At 42.4% G+C, this 17,742-nt stretch overlaps 3 protein-coding genes across 3 annotated transcripts; 2 read left to right on the forward strand and 1 right to left on the reverse strand.

The window, feature by feature from the left end:
• gja9a (gap junction protein alpha 9a) lies at positions 1 to 2,736 on the forward strand (the record flags this gene model as incomplete). Its single annotated transcript, XM_083678604.1, has 2 exons — positions 1 to 50; positions 1,215 to 2,736. 2 exons carry the CDS (start codon positions 1 to 3, stop codon positions 2,734 to 2,736), a joined length of 1,572 nt encoding a protein of 523 aa, XP_083534730.1.
• An 835-nt stretch (positions 2,737 to 3,571) lies between these two features.
• On the reverse strand, positions 3,572 to 5,557 carry LOC310811545 (c-Myc-binding protein-like). Its single transcript, XM_083679738.1, has 5 exons — positions 5,448 to 5,557; positions 5,169 to 5,241; positions 4,993 to 5,041; positions 3,917 to 4,046; positions 3,572 to 3,812 (listed from the first exon to the last, which is right to left on the reverse strand). The coding sequence occupies exons 1-5, from the start codon at positions 5,460 to 5,462 to the stop codon at positions 3,768 to 3,770; spliced, it is 312 nt and encodes a 103-aa protein (XP_083535864.1). The 5' UTR covers positions 5,463 to 5,557; the 3' UTR covers positions 3,572 to 3,767.
• A 523-nt stretch (positions 5,558 to 6,080) lies between these two features.
• On the forward strand, positions 6,081 to 14,792 carry rragca (Ras-related GTP binding Ca). Its single transcript, XM_083679509.1, has 7 exons — positions 6,081 to 6,457; positions 7,822 to 8,025; positions 9,049 to 9,248; positions 10,906 to 11,020; positions 11,510 to 11,652; positions 11,986 to 12,134; positions 12,616 to 14,792. Exons 1-7 carry the CDS (start codon positions 6,275 to 6,277, stop codon positions 12,765 to 12,767), a joined length of 1,146 nt encoding a protein of 381 aa, XP_083535635.1. The 5' UTR covers positions 6,081 to 6,274; the 3' UTR covers positions 12,768 to 14,792.
• Positions 14,793 to 17,742: the final 2,950 nt, after the last annotated feature.

The following is a 17,742-nucleotide window of genomic DNA, read 5'->3' on the forward strand; positions in this document are numbered from 1 at the left end:
ATGACCCGCGGGGATTTAAATCACAGGCAGTCTGTCCATCCAGCTGCAAGGTAAATGGAAATGACTCGTATATTGATTTCTCTCATTGTTTATAAATTGACACAGAGGGAGGGGAATGGCTTTATTTTAGTAAAATAGGACTACTGAAAGGAGCTCCAGGAAAATAAGAGCCATGAAGATGCTTTTGTTATTTGAATGTTTTTATTTTGAATTACATTTAACCTGTTTTGCAAATATGTGACATTCAAGACTCATGGTAAACTCAAATGACGTGTCTTCAATATAACTTTTCATATCTGATTAAAGGTATGTTTCTATTTAATAATTCATTATTTATATCAATGTTTCTGAATGTAATAGCCTTTACAGTTTTAATGGGGGGGGGGCGTGATGTTTTTGCCCAAATGTGTTACTTAACGTTGCTGTTTTAAAGCATAACAAATTATTTTAGTTGCTCAAGGAGACATATTGTGGAATTTAAGTTATATATTACTGTGCATCTTTTCCAAAGTATGTATTATGTGAATGAATATATATATATGACAATTGCCTAGAAAAATGCATCTACCTTAATTTTTAATTTGAATAGTTAAAGGAGCTACACATTACATTTTCACTGTGCTACAGCTTATAATGGCTGCAGAGATATATCTGCAGGGATTGTGGAGCGATAGTGTTTAAAAGTAACAGCTCCCCACTGATGTGCTATTAGCGTATTGAATTCTTCTGGCCGGTGCAGCCACTCGTCAAATCATACATTTTCACAGAAAGTAGGCAAATCAAAACTATCCGTTGCAAATGTATATTAGTACCTGTCACATTACATTTACATTTTGGTCATTTAGCAGACGCTCTTATCCAGAGCGACTCACAATAAGAACATTTATCTAAAGTAAGTGAATCAACTATACAGTCTTCGCAAGTAAGACTTTCTATAAGACAGTGCTAGTGTCAGAATCTTATCTCAATGGTCTGAATAACCAATTTCGCGATGGAAGCTAGCTAATACCAATGTCCAGTGTGACTAAACGGCTCATTGTAATTGCCATTACAACCAGTGGGCACAGGGGAGACTGATTTCATGTGTGGCTCCTTTAAATGAGTGATGTACTTCATTTAGTTACTTCAAGCCATTCATACTTCACAGCACAACTTCTTTCTCTCAATCTCCGCATTATTTCCCCTCTCTGTTACTGCCTGCTTCCTTTGGCCAGTCACAACAATGCCCGCGTGAAGATGGGTGATTGGAACTTCCTGGGTGGGATATTGGAGGAGGTGCACATCCACTCTACTATGGTGGGGAAGATCTGGCTCACCATCCTGTTCATCTTCCGCATGCTGGTGCTGGGTGTGGCAGCAGAGGACGTGTGGAACGATGAGCAGGCCGACTTCATCTGCAACACAGAGCAGCCTGGATGCCGAAACGTCTGCTACGACCTCGCTTTCCCTATCTCGCTTATCCGCTACTGGGTGCTCCAGGTCATCTTTGTCTCCTCACCATCGCTAGTTTACATGGGCCACGCTCTCTACCGCCTCCGGGCTCTGGACAAGGAACGGCAGAAGAAGAAAGCTTTGCTGAGGCGAGAGCTTGAGATGGTGGACATGGAGCTGGCGGAGGCGAGGAGGAGGATCGAGCGGGAGATGAGACAGCTGGACCAGGGCAAGCTCAACAAGGCTCCCCTGAGGGGGTCTCTGCTGCGCACTTATGTGGCACACATCGTCACGCGGTCCGCCGTAGAGGTGGGCTTCATGACAGGCCAGTACATCCTCTATGGCTTCCAGCTTTACCCTCTTTTCAAGTGTGAGCGCGAGCCTTGCCCCAACGCAGTGGACTGCTTCGTCTCCCGGCCGACAGAGAAGAGTGTTTTCATGATGTTCATGCAATGCATCGCTGGAGTCTCCCTTTTCCTAAACATCTTGGAGATCATGCATCTGGGCTACAAGAACATCAAAAAGGGCATCATGGACTACTACCCAAACCTGCGAGACGAGCTTGACGACTACTATGCCAGCAAGCCTAAGAAAGACTCTGTGATGCATCAGATGTACACCTCGAACAGCCGCAAGGCCACCATCCCCTCCGCACCCAGTGGCTACAACCTTCTGATGGAGAGGGCCGTGGACGGTCAGACCTACCCCTGCCTCATCAACCCCTCAGCTTTTGTCCCTGTTCAGGGTGAACTGGCTGTTAAGCGGGGCCTGGATGACCAAAAGGACACTGCACATAGCCCCACTGAGCACAACTGCAACTCCAATAATACTAGCAGTGAGACCCGCTCACCGCCATGTGACTCAGTGACCCCACCAAAGCAGGAGGAGGCAGAGGAGTCCGCACATCTTCCCCCACACAGTGAGGAGGAGAAGAAGAAGAGAGGAAGCCCAGACTCTTCGAGACGACACAGGGACACCTCTCACACCTCCTCTTGCCCAACACTGATGATAGGCGCGGGGAGGAAAACATGGAGGGTCAACGCTCCATCGAACTGTTCCACTGTGATGGAGGGCAAGAGCTCTGACACAGATTCCTATGGGGGTGCCAAGTCCTGTAGTGGGTACCCAGCAAGTGGGACAGAGGGTGCATCCAAATTGGACCTCAGACGTTCAAGCACACTGGAATCACTGGAAGACTCCAGTTCAGGGTCGCGGCATAGCCCAAGAACAGCCGCCCCCATCCGTCCACCATCGATGGGTAGCAACGGAAGCAGCAGGCGAGCTCCCACAGACTTGCAGATCTAAATGTTAGGTGTGAGGCCTTATTTGCATTGTCCCTCCTCAGCAACCGGTGCACTAGGGCTATATTGTTTAAATTAGCATTTTCTTACTCTACATCATAGTTATATTTAAGGATTTACCACAACTTCAAAGCCTCATTCCACTTTGTGAAGCATAAGGTCAGACATTGGGTGTGGGAACTGCCATTGTTGATAATATTGACCAGCCCCTTACTGAGAGGGAGACACTACACTGGGAAAGAGCATCGGAAGCTCTGATCTCACACAGTAATTAAACAATTTCAAAGATTTCTGTAACATTTTGCTTTAATTTATTTGAAAGATCATTGTATAGACACTGATCAATGAAAAGATGTGTTGAGATTACAAGAAACAATCATTGGGATGTACATTAGGTATTTGTGTAATGACAATCTTTTTTTTTTCCAAATGTAAGTGTTTTGTAAAATAAAGCTGTTTCAAACTTTGAACATCAGAAGCAACATTTCTTATGAGTACAATGATGCATGTTGATAGTATGGGCACAATCAATGACTATGAGCACAATCAATGACTGAATGTGTGACAGCAGGGCTATAACTATACAAGTTCCAGGGATGGATCCTGAAATGATCCACTTAACACAGCCAATGTCAAATTGCTTGGTGCGTCCCAATAGTCCGAGGTTCCTCCCTTTAGATATCGTCCTGCAATGATGTTTGAGAAGAAAGCGAGGAGAGCAGATGCAACACATCGAGGAAAGGCTACTGGGACTGAACCGCTTCAAACAGGCAATAGGTGTAATGAGAAGAATCATAGACAGGTACTTGCAATGCTCAAGAAATAATACAAATACACAATTAGGGAAAAACACTTGTATTTGAATATATTAAATATACAAAATAAGTTAAATCTTAAGAAACATAGTATAAAATAAAAATAAAAAAAATAACAGAGGTAAATACAATCCCTTGCGCTCAGTTGTTGGTGCTGCTCTACTATAAAAATTCTAAATGATTGAGGTTATTTTTTGTGACAGTCATGCCATGGCACCATTTATTCAGCAGCTCCATCTTCCTGTGTAGGCTCATAGTGTTGAAGCTAAGGGAATGGGTAGAAAGGGAATTCATTTGTCAGATGGAGTTTAAGCACTACATGATATCGTTTATTACCTGAATTTAAAAAAAAAAGAAAATCATAGGTACCCTGTTTTTGAGTTCTTTGTTCTCCTCTGCCAGAAGCTCACACCTCTGCCTCATCTCACTCAGCTCCTGTTGAAGTGCCTCTGTGTCTGCACACTCCTGTCCAGCCACACCCAAGTGCTGTTTAACAAAACTGGACCTTGTTAAAGAAACTACCTTGCATGGTGGTAACATAAGATAAAATATTAACATAACTATTGCGTAACACCTATTACAGCACAGAATAAAGTGGTAATAACATGATAACAATTCATAGTTTCTACACACAATGAAATCTGTATACCCATTGTAAGTAATTTAGAAGAAAGTCATAATAAAAGGTGAATTGGATATTATAAGTTCCAGGGATATGTTACTGAGTTACTGGTATTATTTCTAACTATGGATCTCATTCTCAATAGTGATGTGCAGTTTGCGAATGAATCATTCTTTTTAAACCACTATTTTAAGAGATTTGAGTGAATTGTTTATTTTCTTCTTGCTGTAAATGCAGTGCAAGCACAGCCCACAGCCACAGATTCAGGTGAACCAAGTCATTCGGGGAGTGGCAGTATAGTGGACTCAACATAGGCTATGTTTTTACACCTTATACCAAAGTTGATGAGCTGTTTGTGAAAGGATGAATCGTTTTTGAACCGCTGCACATCATTTAATTAGAAAAAAATACTTTTATATTAGGAATTCACATGCATGAATAGTTATTAGTTACTGACAACATAATTTAATTGTAGAATTTGGGTAACATACTCAGGTTGTCACTCTGAACTCGCCTACAAGACGCTATGACAAACCGGTAATCGAGAAGTCATGACTGACATGTCAGAAGAAGCCAGGAGGGGGCCCTGAACTTTCCATCACTAATTCTGAATCATATCTTATCAACACATATTTCGGACATATCTTTCTTCGATGAGGATCAGATGCGGTCCTTGAACTTTTAGAAATCTTCAGGGGGACACACACAGGCAGCAATTTTGGAGAAGTGGTGCTCAAGGTTATAGCCTACAGACATTTGATGACTTTCTCAGGAAAAGTCTCCAGTATGTGGGAAATTTAGCAACATATTTTGTTAAGGATACTCAAGTGCATTGTTGGGCTTCTCCGTCTCTTCATACAATGCCACCAGCACTGTGGAGGATAAAAGTCACATCGAGTTAACACGAATTTCATACAGCTGGCTGCAGTACTTCGCATCATCACCATGGCATGAGGATACACAACTGATTTCAGGATGAACATTTCACAAAATACCTACCACTGGTAAGACTATCAATCACACCAGCCTTCTCCAGGTATCTTCGAAACTGCTCACGTTTGGACTCTGAAGCCTGAGGGCACAGTCAAATACTCAATAATTTGAATGGGCACTTCGACATTAGCTACTAGTACGCAAAGACAAACCAGGTGGACCTGCTAACTAGCTATGTAGCTAACAAAGTTTGAAAGGCTAAATTAGCCGTAGGTATGTGCTTTTTGTCATAATAAATTGTAACACACAACTATTAAACATATATTTAGTACGTTTTCCACTTACTCTGTAGTGTGCCATGGCAATAAGTTAACTAAATCTAGCTCACAGTAGATAACTGACAATATCTTAAACGTTTGCCGACACAACTTCCCTGACAGCAGTCAACACACAGGCACGCTCGTGCTAAGAGCATGCGCAGATTGAGCACTCGCTGATAATTTGTGAAAGTCTACAGGCGGTCTTTTACGCCATCTCCTGGTAATAATGTAAATACCCCAAAATGATTGTTCATGTGGTGATTGAATATTGCTGATGAATACTCAAACTGGAACATAATTAATTTGATTGCCTTATCTAAATAATAATATGAAATCTTTTCAACAAAACTTCATCGGCAAAGGGACTTGACAATCATGCTAGCCCCCAAAAGGCTGAACTGCCATTCATTGTAATTTACTCTCACATCACAATCACAAATGATTGAATTAAAATACAAATCCTAACTCCAGGTGAAAGGTCACAAAACAAGCCTGTGCACTAGTCCATAGAGTCAGGTGACAGCAAAACATCTGACACGGGAGGAACCACCCAGCTCCGAAAGAGTGACATCTTGGTGGGCAAATGATTATTCGCATCGTATGTACAACGTCCAATTAGATTCGGAGGTGGGTTCAATAGCAAGTTTTTCGCTGGAAGGGAAACACAGGGGAGCCGAGGATTTAAAGGAGAAGAGATAATATTAGAACACACTCTGAATTTGCAAGTAATTACATGGGCATAGATGCATTTAAACTGTACTTTACATTATATCGGTGGATGTCGATAAAAGCAGGTCTGTGTAAAACTTAAAGGGTGGGGGGGATTGGGGAAGCGAGCGTCGTCGGGTCAAAATGTCGATTCAGTACGAGGTGGAACCGCTGCCAGACAGCTACGGGGTAGCGGACTCGTTTCCCAAAGATTTTGGTTATGGAGAGGAGGAGGCCGATATCGAGGACAGTCCAGCACCCTCCGACAGTAAACCGAGAATTCTATTGATGGGTTTGCGAAGAAGTGGCAAATCGTCAATACAGAAGGTAGGAAGAGATGTTCGGCGGACATCATCTGACTAGTACGTAACACACTGGAGCTAGCTGGTCTTTACATAACGCCTCTTTGCCTCAATCGGCAACACTGTATCAGCTGCTGAGTGTGAGCTATTGCCACATAACTTCTCAACATTCTCAAGGTTAATTTAGTAACACCATCTTTCAACGTCAGACCTCACTATTAGCTACATGTCTAAGATTAGTTAGTTGTCATCTAGAGTAACATGCTGCAGAGGCCACAACCAGCCAATCACTTAGTTAGCAGCCAGCTAGCACTCAGTCAAAACAGCGTCCCAAGACAGTTGCAAGGGACGTTAGCTATCCAGTGATTGATATGAGCAAAACTCAACCCTTTCAAAATGCATCAATGGGACTGTCACCACAACACATCATTTTGCTTGCCGACATGAATCAATCACCCGGAACCCATGTGTCAGTGAAGTGTATGTGCGTGGTGATCACCTGGACATAAGGCACGTGACCGTCGGTCTATTGACGTTCTAGAATACCCCCCTTGCCCTTCCAAAGCTAGCTAGAGAGCATTCTTTTGATCATCAAAAGGTTCCCCATGCTATATTTTTGGTTGTCAAATAATCCATCTTCCTTTAGAAAGAAGTGCTTATGATGGCAGGTGTGGCATTTAGATGCTTGAATGGGAGCACTCCGGCTGGACAGTTCAGTATTGGTTTGGCTTAGCCTCACATAGCCTCACATGACACAAGATGCAGACACACCTTTCACTGCATGTCGGTGCTGACATCCTCTGTCCAGAACTCTGGTTCTGCTGGATCTAGAATGCCCAAAGATCTTTATTCATAATTTCCTGTCCTTGCCTGCCACGTTTAGACTGTACCATGTAGCTAAATAATTTATCATAAGATGCGGTTGTTTTGATGCAGACATTTTAGTGTTCGTGTTAAACTGCAGAGTGGAAAATGCATTCCCACTTTTGATACAGGAAGGGAACAGTCATGAATATGAACATACAAGGACATCCTGGTTCTGAAGAAGATAAACAACATTGCCTGTGTAAAAAAAAAACCAAACTGCTGTTGAACTCAAAACATTTTGCTACCTTGAAGTAAGACTATTGGTTTGCGCTATACATTGTAAAAGAAGCAGAAATCCATGGCCACGGCAACATTTGAGTCACAGATTAAGTTCCTCCCTTAAGCCTCTCACTGGCTCATAAACATGTGATTTGGCTTTTTGGTCCAGTAGTGGTGACCCCAGTCAGTGACTTGACTGAGGCTCAAACACAAAATGAAGGCTCTCTGCTATTTTGAGAAACATGTTGTGGTTCCCTCACTCCTCCTTCTTTTAACACTACTATGTTAATGGGCCCTTTCCAGGTGGTGTTCCACAAAATGTCTCCCAACGAGACTTTGTTCCTGGAGAGCACCAACAAGATCTACAAGGATGACATCTCCAGCAGCTCCTTCGTCAACTTCCAGATCTGGGACTTCCCAGGTCAGGTGGACTTCTTTGACCCCACCTTCGACTATGAGATGATCTTCAGGGGGACGGGAGCCTTGATATTCGTCATTGATGCACAGGTGAAACATGGACAGAGTGAATTCAGCCTTGTATGAAAAGAACTCAAGATGAAGAAACTTCACTGATATACACTATGTTGATATCTGTTATGATGGGGGGGGGGGGGGGGGGGGGATACTGTTTAGACTATACTGAAACAGAATTATGTATTCTTAAAATGTATCTTAAGTCAATCTTTTTAAATGAATTGGAACATAAATAGTCTATTTAGTCTTACTCTGAACATAAGTCTGCTGATATTGTACAAGGCCTACTGCTGAAGACAGCCCACTGCCCAAAATTAAATGTCACAGATTGCCATCCCAATAATTTGCACGTTAAATCCTAAATGTTGGAACTGCAGTAATCTGAACCGGTATCTAAATCAAAGTTAATCTGATCAAGGGAGGCCTTAAGCAATCTAAGATGCAACACCAATTCAATTTGTTGTAATTGCCACAATCTTCGAAAAGGGTTCCTGGCACTAGGCCTACTTGTTTATCTTGTTGTGAAAGACAACAGAGCAGCAGAGTTTCCTCATACCTAGTTTCACAGGGCAGGTATTGTCGTCTCTTAACCCTGTCTCAGTTGTCTTTTCGGCGTAACTAGGGAAACACTGCATTTTTGTTTTTCAAATGATCCTATCGCTAGGCAGTTTGTCTTGGTTTTCCTGCTTAGTTTAATTGAGACATGTTTGTATATGATTGAGACATTCCATATCTCACTAGGGCTCAGTATCTTTCGGTGCAGAGGTAGGATTTGCAATATGTACTGTAGTCAGGCTTGCTCAACATAAATCCAATGTGTTTACACATAGTCTTGGAGGTTTTTCTCTTTTGCAGTATTATAGGTTTATGTTGAAATGTTTGATTTATTTAATCTCAAAAGTAGCCTAAACCTCCTGTAATTCTGTCTCATTCCCCCAACACTAGCCTATAACCCAATTAGCACAAGCATATGGGTTTGGCTCACACGGGTGGCGTGGCGAATAGACGCTTTGAAGTGGAATAGAATGAATGTGAAACATGTCTTTTCCTGTACAGGATGACTATGTGGAAGCCTTGGGCAGGCTCCACCTCACTGTATCGCGAGCCTACAGAGTCAACCCGGAAATCAACTTTGAGGTGTTCATCCACAAAGTGGACGGCCTCTCTGACGACCACAAGATAGAGACCCAGAGGGACATTCACCAGAGAGCCAATGATGACCTGGCAGATGCCAGCCTAGAGAAACTTCACCTCAGGTTTGTCTCCTGACTGACCCTCAGTCTAACCCTAACCTAACTAACCCTAACCCTAACTAACCCTAACCCTAACCTAACTAACCCTAACCCTAACCCTAACCCTAACCTCAGTGTACAGTATCCCTGATAAAACACTAGCTAAGGAAAAAGTTGCTACGCTATCCTCTTGGCTACATACCACGTTTCTGTTGCTGAGCGGTTAGCATCGCTACAGTATCTATGCCACCTTTTTTCATTTTGATATGCCTTGTCTGGGACTGATCTGACTTAAGCAGCCCACAGCCAGCAGCTTCTTTTGATATTGGTACCATGAGGATATTTTCAAGCTGTTTCATGCGACAGTGGTCAGCTGCTCGAACACAAGCCTTGTACGTCACTTCATTGGCCTCGGAAGGATTGGATTCCCAGAAATGACTGCCATTACACAACAAATGGATGAAAAATATTTGCTGCTTTCCAGGTCGATATTGGGGAGAAAGCAGAGGCCATGTTTTGATCTAACACTTACTTGTCTGTGAGAGCACGCTAATTACATTAATCACAGCTACTAAGGACACTTATGTGCCTTAAGCCGAGCTGCTGTTCTAGACAGAGTTTGTTTGTGTACCTCCGCTGCATGCTTTGCATACTCATAGCATTACTGTCAGATTCCACCAAGGCCTCTTAATGAAGAAGCACGATGGTAAGCGGTCAAGACAAGGCTCGTCATAGATTGAAAACCCGTGGATTGAAAACCCATCTCTTCAAGCTACATCTTAACAGTCCCTCCTAAAGACCGAAGGCGTCTTCTAAATGCCATGAATGTAAAAATGTAAAATGGATCAGTCGGATCAGATGTGGGCTATAGAATAGGCGGATGTATGCTGATACATAGTCATATGGCTTTCTTGTCTTTCTTCCTTTCTTCTAAAGACTGTAGATTAATAACTCGTGCTGTTATGTGACAGTTTGAGTTGGATTAATGTTATGTGCTCTAATTAAATATTCAGATGTATCCTAAATACATCAATGGCATAAAGCCAGTAATGAGCCTGAATCATGGGTTGTTTTATTAACAGACGCAGGGTTTTGGGCTAAATACAGTACCGCAAAACTGGTTTTAGGCTCAGAACTGCAGGTTTTCTGTAGGGTGTGTAGACAGCGTTTGTTGTTCCCTCCGGTTTGTGTTTTATGGAAGGTCAGGTGAGATTGCTGTGTATACACACCAGACAGGTTGATCAATCCTGGATTTATAGTAACGGCGGTAGAGAGGCCATATGGAGTTGTGATGTGTTGCTGTGTTCTGTGCACCGCATGGACATCTCTTTGCCAAGTATGTAGTCAGGCAGTTCTGTTGGCCTCTCTTTGGTTCATATTGGTCTCGCAACTTTAGCCTCTATCAGTTAGACTTTCTTAAATGTTGCCTCATCCATTGCAATCAAATGTGTTTGGTTTCAGTGCGTGTGTGTGCGTGCGTGTGTGTGCATGTGTGCGTGTGTATGTGTGTAATAAATTGAGAAATGCTTTCACTATAGCTTATGCTCCATAAACGAATTGCTTGTCAGGTGATCCTGTCTTGTCTTACAAGATCTGTTACAGAGCAAGATGAACTGAGATATCGGTCTCAACTGTGCACAAATCTCGCTACAGTGACTTCCTTTTCTCTGATCTTGTGCAGCTTCTATTTGACGAGTATCTACGACCACTCGATATTTGAGGCCTTCAGTAAAGTGGTCCAGAAGCTTATCCCCCAGCTGCCGACGTTAGAGAACCTTTTAAACATCTTTATATCTGTAAGTACCACATTCTCTTGCTATGTATTTTCTCCATATATTGTTTACGAGCATTTTTTGCATTTCTTTCTTTCAATTGAGTTGTTTAGATGGCGTGACTTGGTGTGTGACAAACGGTACGATCTGAGTCATTGGCCTGCCTTGCTGAGTTTTTCTCATGCCCTTCTTTCATGGATGTTGTATAATAGCTCCATTCAAGGCCTCAGGGTTTTTTACATCCTGGTCAAAATACGTTTGCGCTATGCCGTCATGACTTTGCATTCGTAAATAAAAAATGGCTTTTTGGATGAAGCTGTGTCGGTTTTTAACTTTGGGACTCAATAATTTATTTCGAAACCACTGCTGTTGACATTGCCTGAAGGATGGCTCTGAAACATTTCTGAAAAGTCCCTTTAGAATTTAACGGACCCCAAACGTAGATTATCTAACTGATGTTGTCCCTCCCCCCTCTCCTCCTCATCTCCTCCCTCTTTGTTTCCCTGCTGATAGAATTCAGGGATAGAGAAGGCCTTTCTGTTTGACGTGGTCAGTAAGATCTACATCGCCACCGACAGCTCCCCGGTGGACATGCAGTCTTATGAGCTGTGCTGTGACATGATCGATGTGGTCATCGACGTCTCCTGCATCTATGGGTGAGTCTTCTAGTGCCTTGCTCCTCTCAAATATATACAATTGGGCAAGTGTAGGGATGCATTTACCTACATTTACATTTTAGACATGTAGCAGACGCCTTTATCCAAAGAGACTTACAACAAGTACGTTTGTGTAAGTAAGTGAATCATCTATACATCAGTCATCATAAGAGAAACAAATCTATGCTAGGACCAGGGGCCATTGGCAGTCACAATGCTTGAAGAAGTTTTTTTTTTTGCTGTGTGTGCTGGTGCAATCGTCTCTGTGTTCATTTGTCTGTCAGGTGTTATAATTGGCTACTTTTTTGTGTGTTTTTGTGTCTGGTGTTTCAGCTTGAAGGAGGATGGCAGCGGCAGTGCCTATGATAAGGAGTCCATGGCCATCATCAAGCTCAACAACACCACAGTCCTCTACCTGAAAGAGGTCACCAAGTTCCTGGCGCTGGTGTGCATCCTTCGAGAAGAGAGCTTTGAGCGCAAAGGTGATCCACCTTAAAACGATTAGCATTATTAGCATTAGCACCTTCTTACTGTAAGTTCACACCGCTAGTGATTTTGACATCGTTGAATCGGCGTTTGGGGGGGTCTTCCTCTGGACAACACACTGGGTGTTAACCAATCCAGCAGCTTGAGATTCTTTCCACTGATTGGTACACCGCAGAAGTCGCCTAAAAAATGTGCATAAAATAGAGCTTCTTATTCTGGTCCTGTTGCCCAACGGTCAAATCCCTCATGTCTGCTGATGTTGCCTACTTGCATTGAAATTACTGATTGCAGTGTACACCCAGTTTTAGCTTGTGAAATCATACTGATGAAGGCAATCTTTATGACCAATGGACAATCTTTTTTCATTCTGTTTTAAACTGTTCCTTTTACTTGGTATTTCTGAATTTAGCATGACTGACTGGGGGTTATTTGAATGCCCAGAGTCTCATAGATCAACATGTGTGTCCTTCCCCCCAGGCTTGATAGACTACAACTTCCACTGCTTCCGGAAGGCCATCCACGAGGTGTTCGAGGTGGGCGTCTCAACCCCGTGGACTGGCATGCAGCCAGCCGGCACGCCCTGCACCAAGGCTGTGACACTCAACGGCACACCCCGGAACACCGTCTAAACACAGAGAGAGAGAGAGAGAAAGGGAGAGAGAGAGAGAGAGAGAGAAAAGGAGAGAGAGGGAGGGAGGGAGAGAGAGAGAGAGAGAGAGAGAGAGAGAGGGAGAGAGAAAACAGGAAAGGCTGGAAAGAGAGGGTGAAGGAGCCTGTGGAGAGAGACTAATGGATTGGTACGCCGATCAATCATATCCCTCGCTCCCAGATCCCAAAAGCACAGAGAGCGGACTAGAGCTAAAATAAGTGTTTTGGACTGAACCGAAGCTCAGAGGATATGGACGGGAGCTTTGAAAGCTAGGATGGAAGGGAAACTAAGCAGAGACATTTGTTTCGTGTGAATGCAAAGCATTAAACGCACCGTTCGCCATGAGAGGAAAACCAACGAAACGAAAGCGTAAGAGGAATTGTATTCGCAAGCGAAAGAGAGTGTCAAGGCATTTGGGATCTTTCAGTGAGAAGGCCTCACGTGCTGCAGCCCAGGAGCCCAGAGGGAAGCTTGCCGATCGCTGTCCTTACTTGCTGCTGGTCCATCTATGTGAAGTACTTTATGAAAAATAAAAACATTGATGATGTAACCCCTCGATAAGGAGAAGCTGCGATGTCTGTATGGGGGATCAGTATAGTTATGTAACCCCCCCGTGCAGTTGACGACATTGGTTTAAGAAAATGCTTGGTCTAGCCAAAACACACACATAAGTAACACTTTTCAAAGAAGGCCTTATTTAGATTGAGCTTGCCTTATACAAGCTTTCTCTCACCACTGTTTGCTGCCCGATACCTTGCTTATGGTTTCACTTCTGAAGAGAAAAAAAAAAAAAAAAAAAAGGGGTTCCTCAATTGATTGTAAAGGGATTGTAATGTCTGCTTTGTGTGTGTGCGCGTGCGTGCGTGTGTGTTGGAAAGAGGATTGGTTGTGATTCTGGATTTAAGACTGTGTCAAATGTCAATATGCCGGTGTAGTCTCAATGCTCAAAGATGTTATGATGTCATACCCTATGCTATGCCATGTTGGAGCGCTGGGGACAATAAACATTACGCCAGCACTGTGATCAGTGACACTTTTGATAACACGTACAATGATGACTTACCTACCATGTATCCTCTTCACTCACTGTGGAACACAAGGCTGCAATGACTTCACATAAAGTAAATCTGGAGTCTGTCACACTAATAGATGATATTAGTTAAGTCTACTGCCAGTCTGCCTCTGCTTTCTTCAAATGATAATGTTCGGGGGGGGAAAAAGCACAGATTTTTGGTTAAAAGAGTAGCCAAATAATCAGACACAAACGGATTCTTGCACAGCACGGAAGTCTTTGTAGTGACCTCTTGATCGACTAAATGCCTTTTAGCTGCCAGAGCACACCCGTGTTGTCTTATGTTCAATCCACACAACATCACAACATCTTTGAGCATTCGTCTGCCTGCCCTTTGCTGCGCAGGTGGAGCGAGAGGCCATTAGGATTGGGCTCTGATGGAATCTACATTCCGGTTGGGTGGCGTCAATGTAGCAGACGTGATGTCATATGATGATGATGATGATGATGACGGTGGGGATGGTGGTGGTGAAACATAACCTGTCCCTGCCCAAAGTGTAAGTTGACTTACCTGAGCTGTCCACTAGAGGAGTATGACTCAATATAACCACAGGAATCCACAACAACACAAAACAGCAGAATTCAGTATGAAAACCCATTCCAAGCATGTATGCAACAATGTGTCGTCAAGTGCTCCTGTTCTCAACATAACGTCGTTCATTGTATTTTACTGTGGGAACGAGAGACAACTAACTCAGAAAATGAAACCTGGAATAAAATACGACCAAACTGCATTATTTTTTTGCCATGCTGACTGCAAGAAAGGAGTTTTTCTTTGACTCTTTTGTTTTGTTCATTTGATTATCAGGACATGTGGGCCTCTGTGGTAATTCAGTGTCACCTGTGTTTCAACCCCATGCTGGGCTGTCGTCAGTTCTGCTCTGTTCTGTTTTATCATTCACATGAAAATAAACACTTGCACATGGAAAACAATGTTGTCATTCGTGCTGTCATTACCGATTGACTAGTGTTTTGTCTAGGATACTATGTCCTTTGCAGACATATTAACCCGAAAGCTAGCGTTTAGCGGGTTAGGGTTAGACAGCTCTTGTATCTTAAGTTAATTTATATATTTCCATTTTTTTCAATAATTGAGAAACAGTTACATGAACCAAACGCTATTTAATCAGAGAAGAACACTTTATGCCTACATATTACAAAATGCTTGTATTAGCTATTTCTCTGTTCAAGCATCTTTGATACAAAATAATTACATGGAAACTACAGTTGAACTTACTTGTCTATCCTGTTACTGGTAACTAGCGGTAATTGCTGGTAATTACCATAGTTATAACAATGTTATTACCCACTTATAGAGTACCGAGGAGCTCACAAACTTCCCATGTCCACTTTCAAATTCCTCGCGAATTTCGCACGGGCATTGTATCAGTGACGATTTCTATAATTTGAAAGCATGAACACTGTGAACTTCACTATAGCAAGCAAACCTGAAAACAAACGCTAGATGGTGCCAACTCATTGCGCTTGTTTTCACACCTCATGATAACTGCCCAAGTAGGCCTATTCCAATTAGCCCAGAGCTCATAGCCCCTGCACACTTGTGGAGATAGATCTGAGAGAATTTGGGCCCACTTTTCCGGACATGAATTAAGCCTAATCCTAGACTGAAAAGCATCTTTAATAGGGATTTTATATTGACTGTGTGATTCAATCCAGGACTAGTTATATCTGTGTCTGAGAACCGCCCCTTGGTGTCTATAATTTGGGCATGTATAAGAAAACTGCATTACCTACAACTGTTGAAAACATACAGTTGATCCATCAATGTCAGAGTGCGTTTAGAAAAGTTGTGACTTTTTCTGTATCAAATGTTAGCTGCACTTATGATTTAAATGGATAGTTCACCCGAATTACAAAATCACAGACTGTATTTTGTTCCGTAGTGATAGTGCACAGATACACAAAACCAAAGTGTAGATTAAAATCTGTCTGACTCCTTTCAGGGTAAGGAACCGGATATATGTGATTTTGTTATTTGGGTGTGCCTACATTATCCATTGGGTCTTGTCAACAAATATATATTATTGCTTGTTTCTTGCAAAGTCCATTTTAAAATGTTACTGAAGAATATGTAGCATGCAGGGATTTATTTTGATAAATAGCTCACCTGTAGTCACAAAACAATACTACAATATTTATCCATGTAACATAACAAAGAATAGTCATATCACAATGCCATACAGTAGGCTTTCTTAGGAGCTTGTACTTGAGCTCAGAAAGATGTGTTTTTTTTAATGCCCAGCACAAAAATAACATGGTGGCCAAAAAAATAATCCCCCACCGGTTTAGTGTATAAAAAACACCAAGCAAAATTGCTCCGCCATGCAAGTTATTCACCAGTTAAGTAAAATAAGCCTCAGAGCCACTGTCACCAGCCATTATGTGGGGAGGAGGCGAAGCAGCTAAACACCACTTCCACACAATCTAGACGCAATAAAACACTGACAGCTTCTTTATCCACTTCATTAAGATCCTAATTTCTTATAAAAATCCTGCATTAATCCTCACAATGGCCTCCCCACGGTTCTTTAAGCTGTCCTCCAACCACGCTGAGTTGCTATGATGGTTACTTAAACAGGCACTCATTTGAGATAAATAATGCATATAAAAGTATGCGTAACCATGCCAAGGAATGTGAAATATGAAGTGCTGAAATCATTAATAAAATAATCATAGTATACGGCCTCAACCTAATCACTGTTGATGAGTCTTTGTATTTTTGAAAATACAACACTTTTCTGGTTTTAATTTCTCTAGCCTACTACTAGCTACTATATAATAGTCATGAGTATTGCTTACTAGGGGGGAGTTTAAGTCAATATTTTTGTCTCTACTGCCAACCTGCCTGGTCATATAGAAGCAAACCAAAATAGTCCTCTCTAGCATGTATGATTAACTTTCAGTGTCAAATATGAATATTGAATGGTGTTACATGGACGTGAAATGGCCATAACGTTGTAGTTACTGTATTGTACACATATACATGGATGCTGTAATTACATTCATATTACAGCATCCATGTCATTTTGTCATTCCGCCTCTAGATGGCGCTAGAGTCTGCATTTTAATCCTCCTCACTAGTCACTAACGTGTCCTCTCTCTCTCCCTCTCTCTCTCTCTCCGTCTCTCTCTCAGCCTCATAGTGTTGGCCACCATGCAAATCAAATGTTAACATCACACACAAGCACAACAAGAGAGAGCGAGAGAGAGACCAGCATGATGTACAACTGTAATTTGGCACTATAGCAGCTCCTGAAATTGCCTTGCTTTATCAAAACCGACGCTCGTGCGCCCCCTCCCTAATGAGGAGAGTCAGCCAATAATGAAATAAACCCAGCGGAACATACTTTTGCCTGTCTGTGATGTCACACTCCAGGTCTATTACATTGCAAGCGGGTCAGACTTCCATCTCATGTGCGCCTGTTTGCGTCGTGGCGATGGTGCTGTAATTCTGCACCTAATAATGCTCACTCGTCAGTGAGTGTCTTTGCGTTTTATTAGCCATGCTTGTTGTAGGATGAGTGAGGAATGAAGTCGACAAGGCTGGGCGTCGAACACTTCAGACGAATGTCGAAGTGTTTCTTAATTTTCGACTGTAAAGCAACATACTTTTTATGCTGTACGTATGATCAATCAAAGGGCAGTCTTCCCACAAAAGGCCTTATGCATAATAATCCATGGAATTGCCCTGTAATATGCTGGCAATTAACCTTCTATTAAGTACTAGGGGTAGTTGTGGTAAGTTGACTTTGTAACTTTCTAAACGTGCTTGACATGACACAGCTTGTCCCCCTTAAAGTTACACTGACAGTGGACACTGTGATAAAGTGTTGCCATGTCATGTTCAAGCACCAAGTCACAG

This window comes from Argentina silus (assembly GCF_951799395.1).
Source record: "Argentina silus genome assembly, chromosome: 10".
NCBI classification, from domain to species: Eukaryota; Metazoa; Chordata; class Actinopteri; order Argentiniformes; family Argentinidae; genus Argentina; species Argentina silus.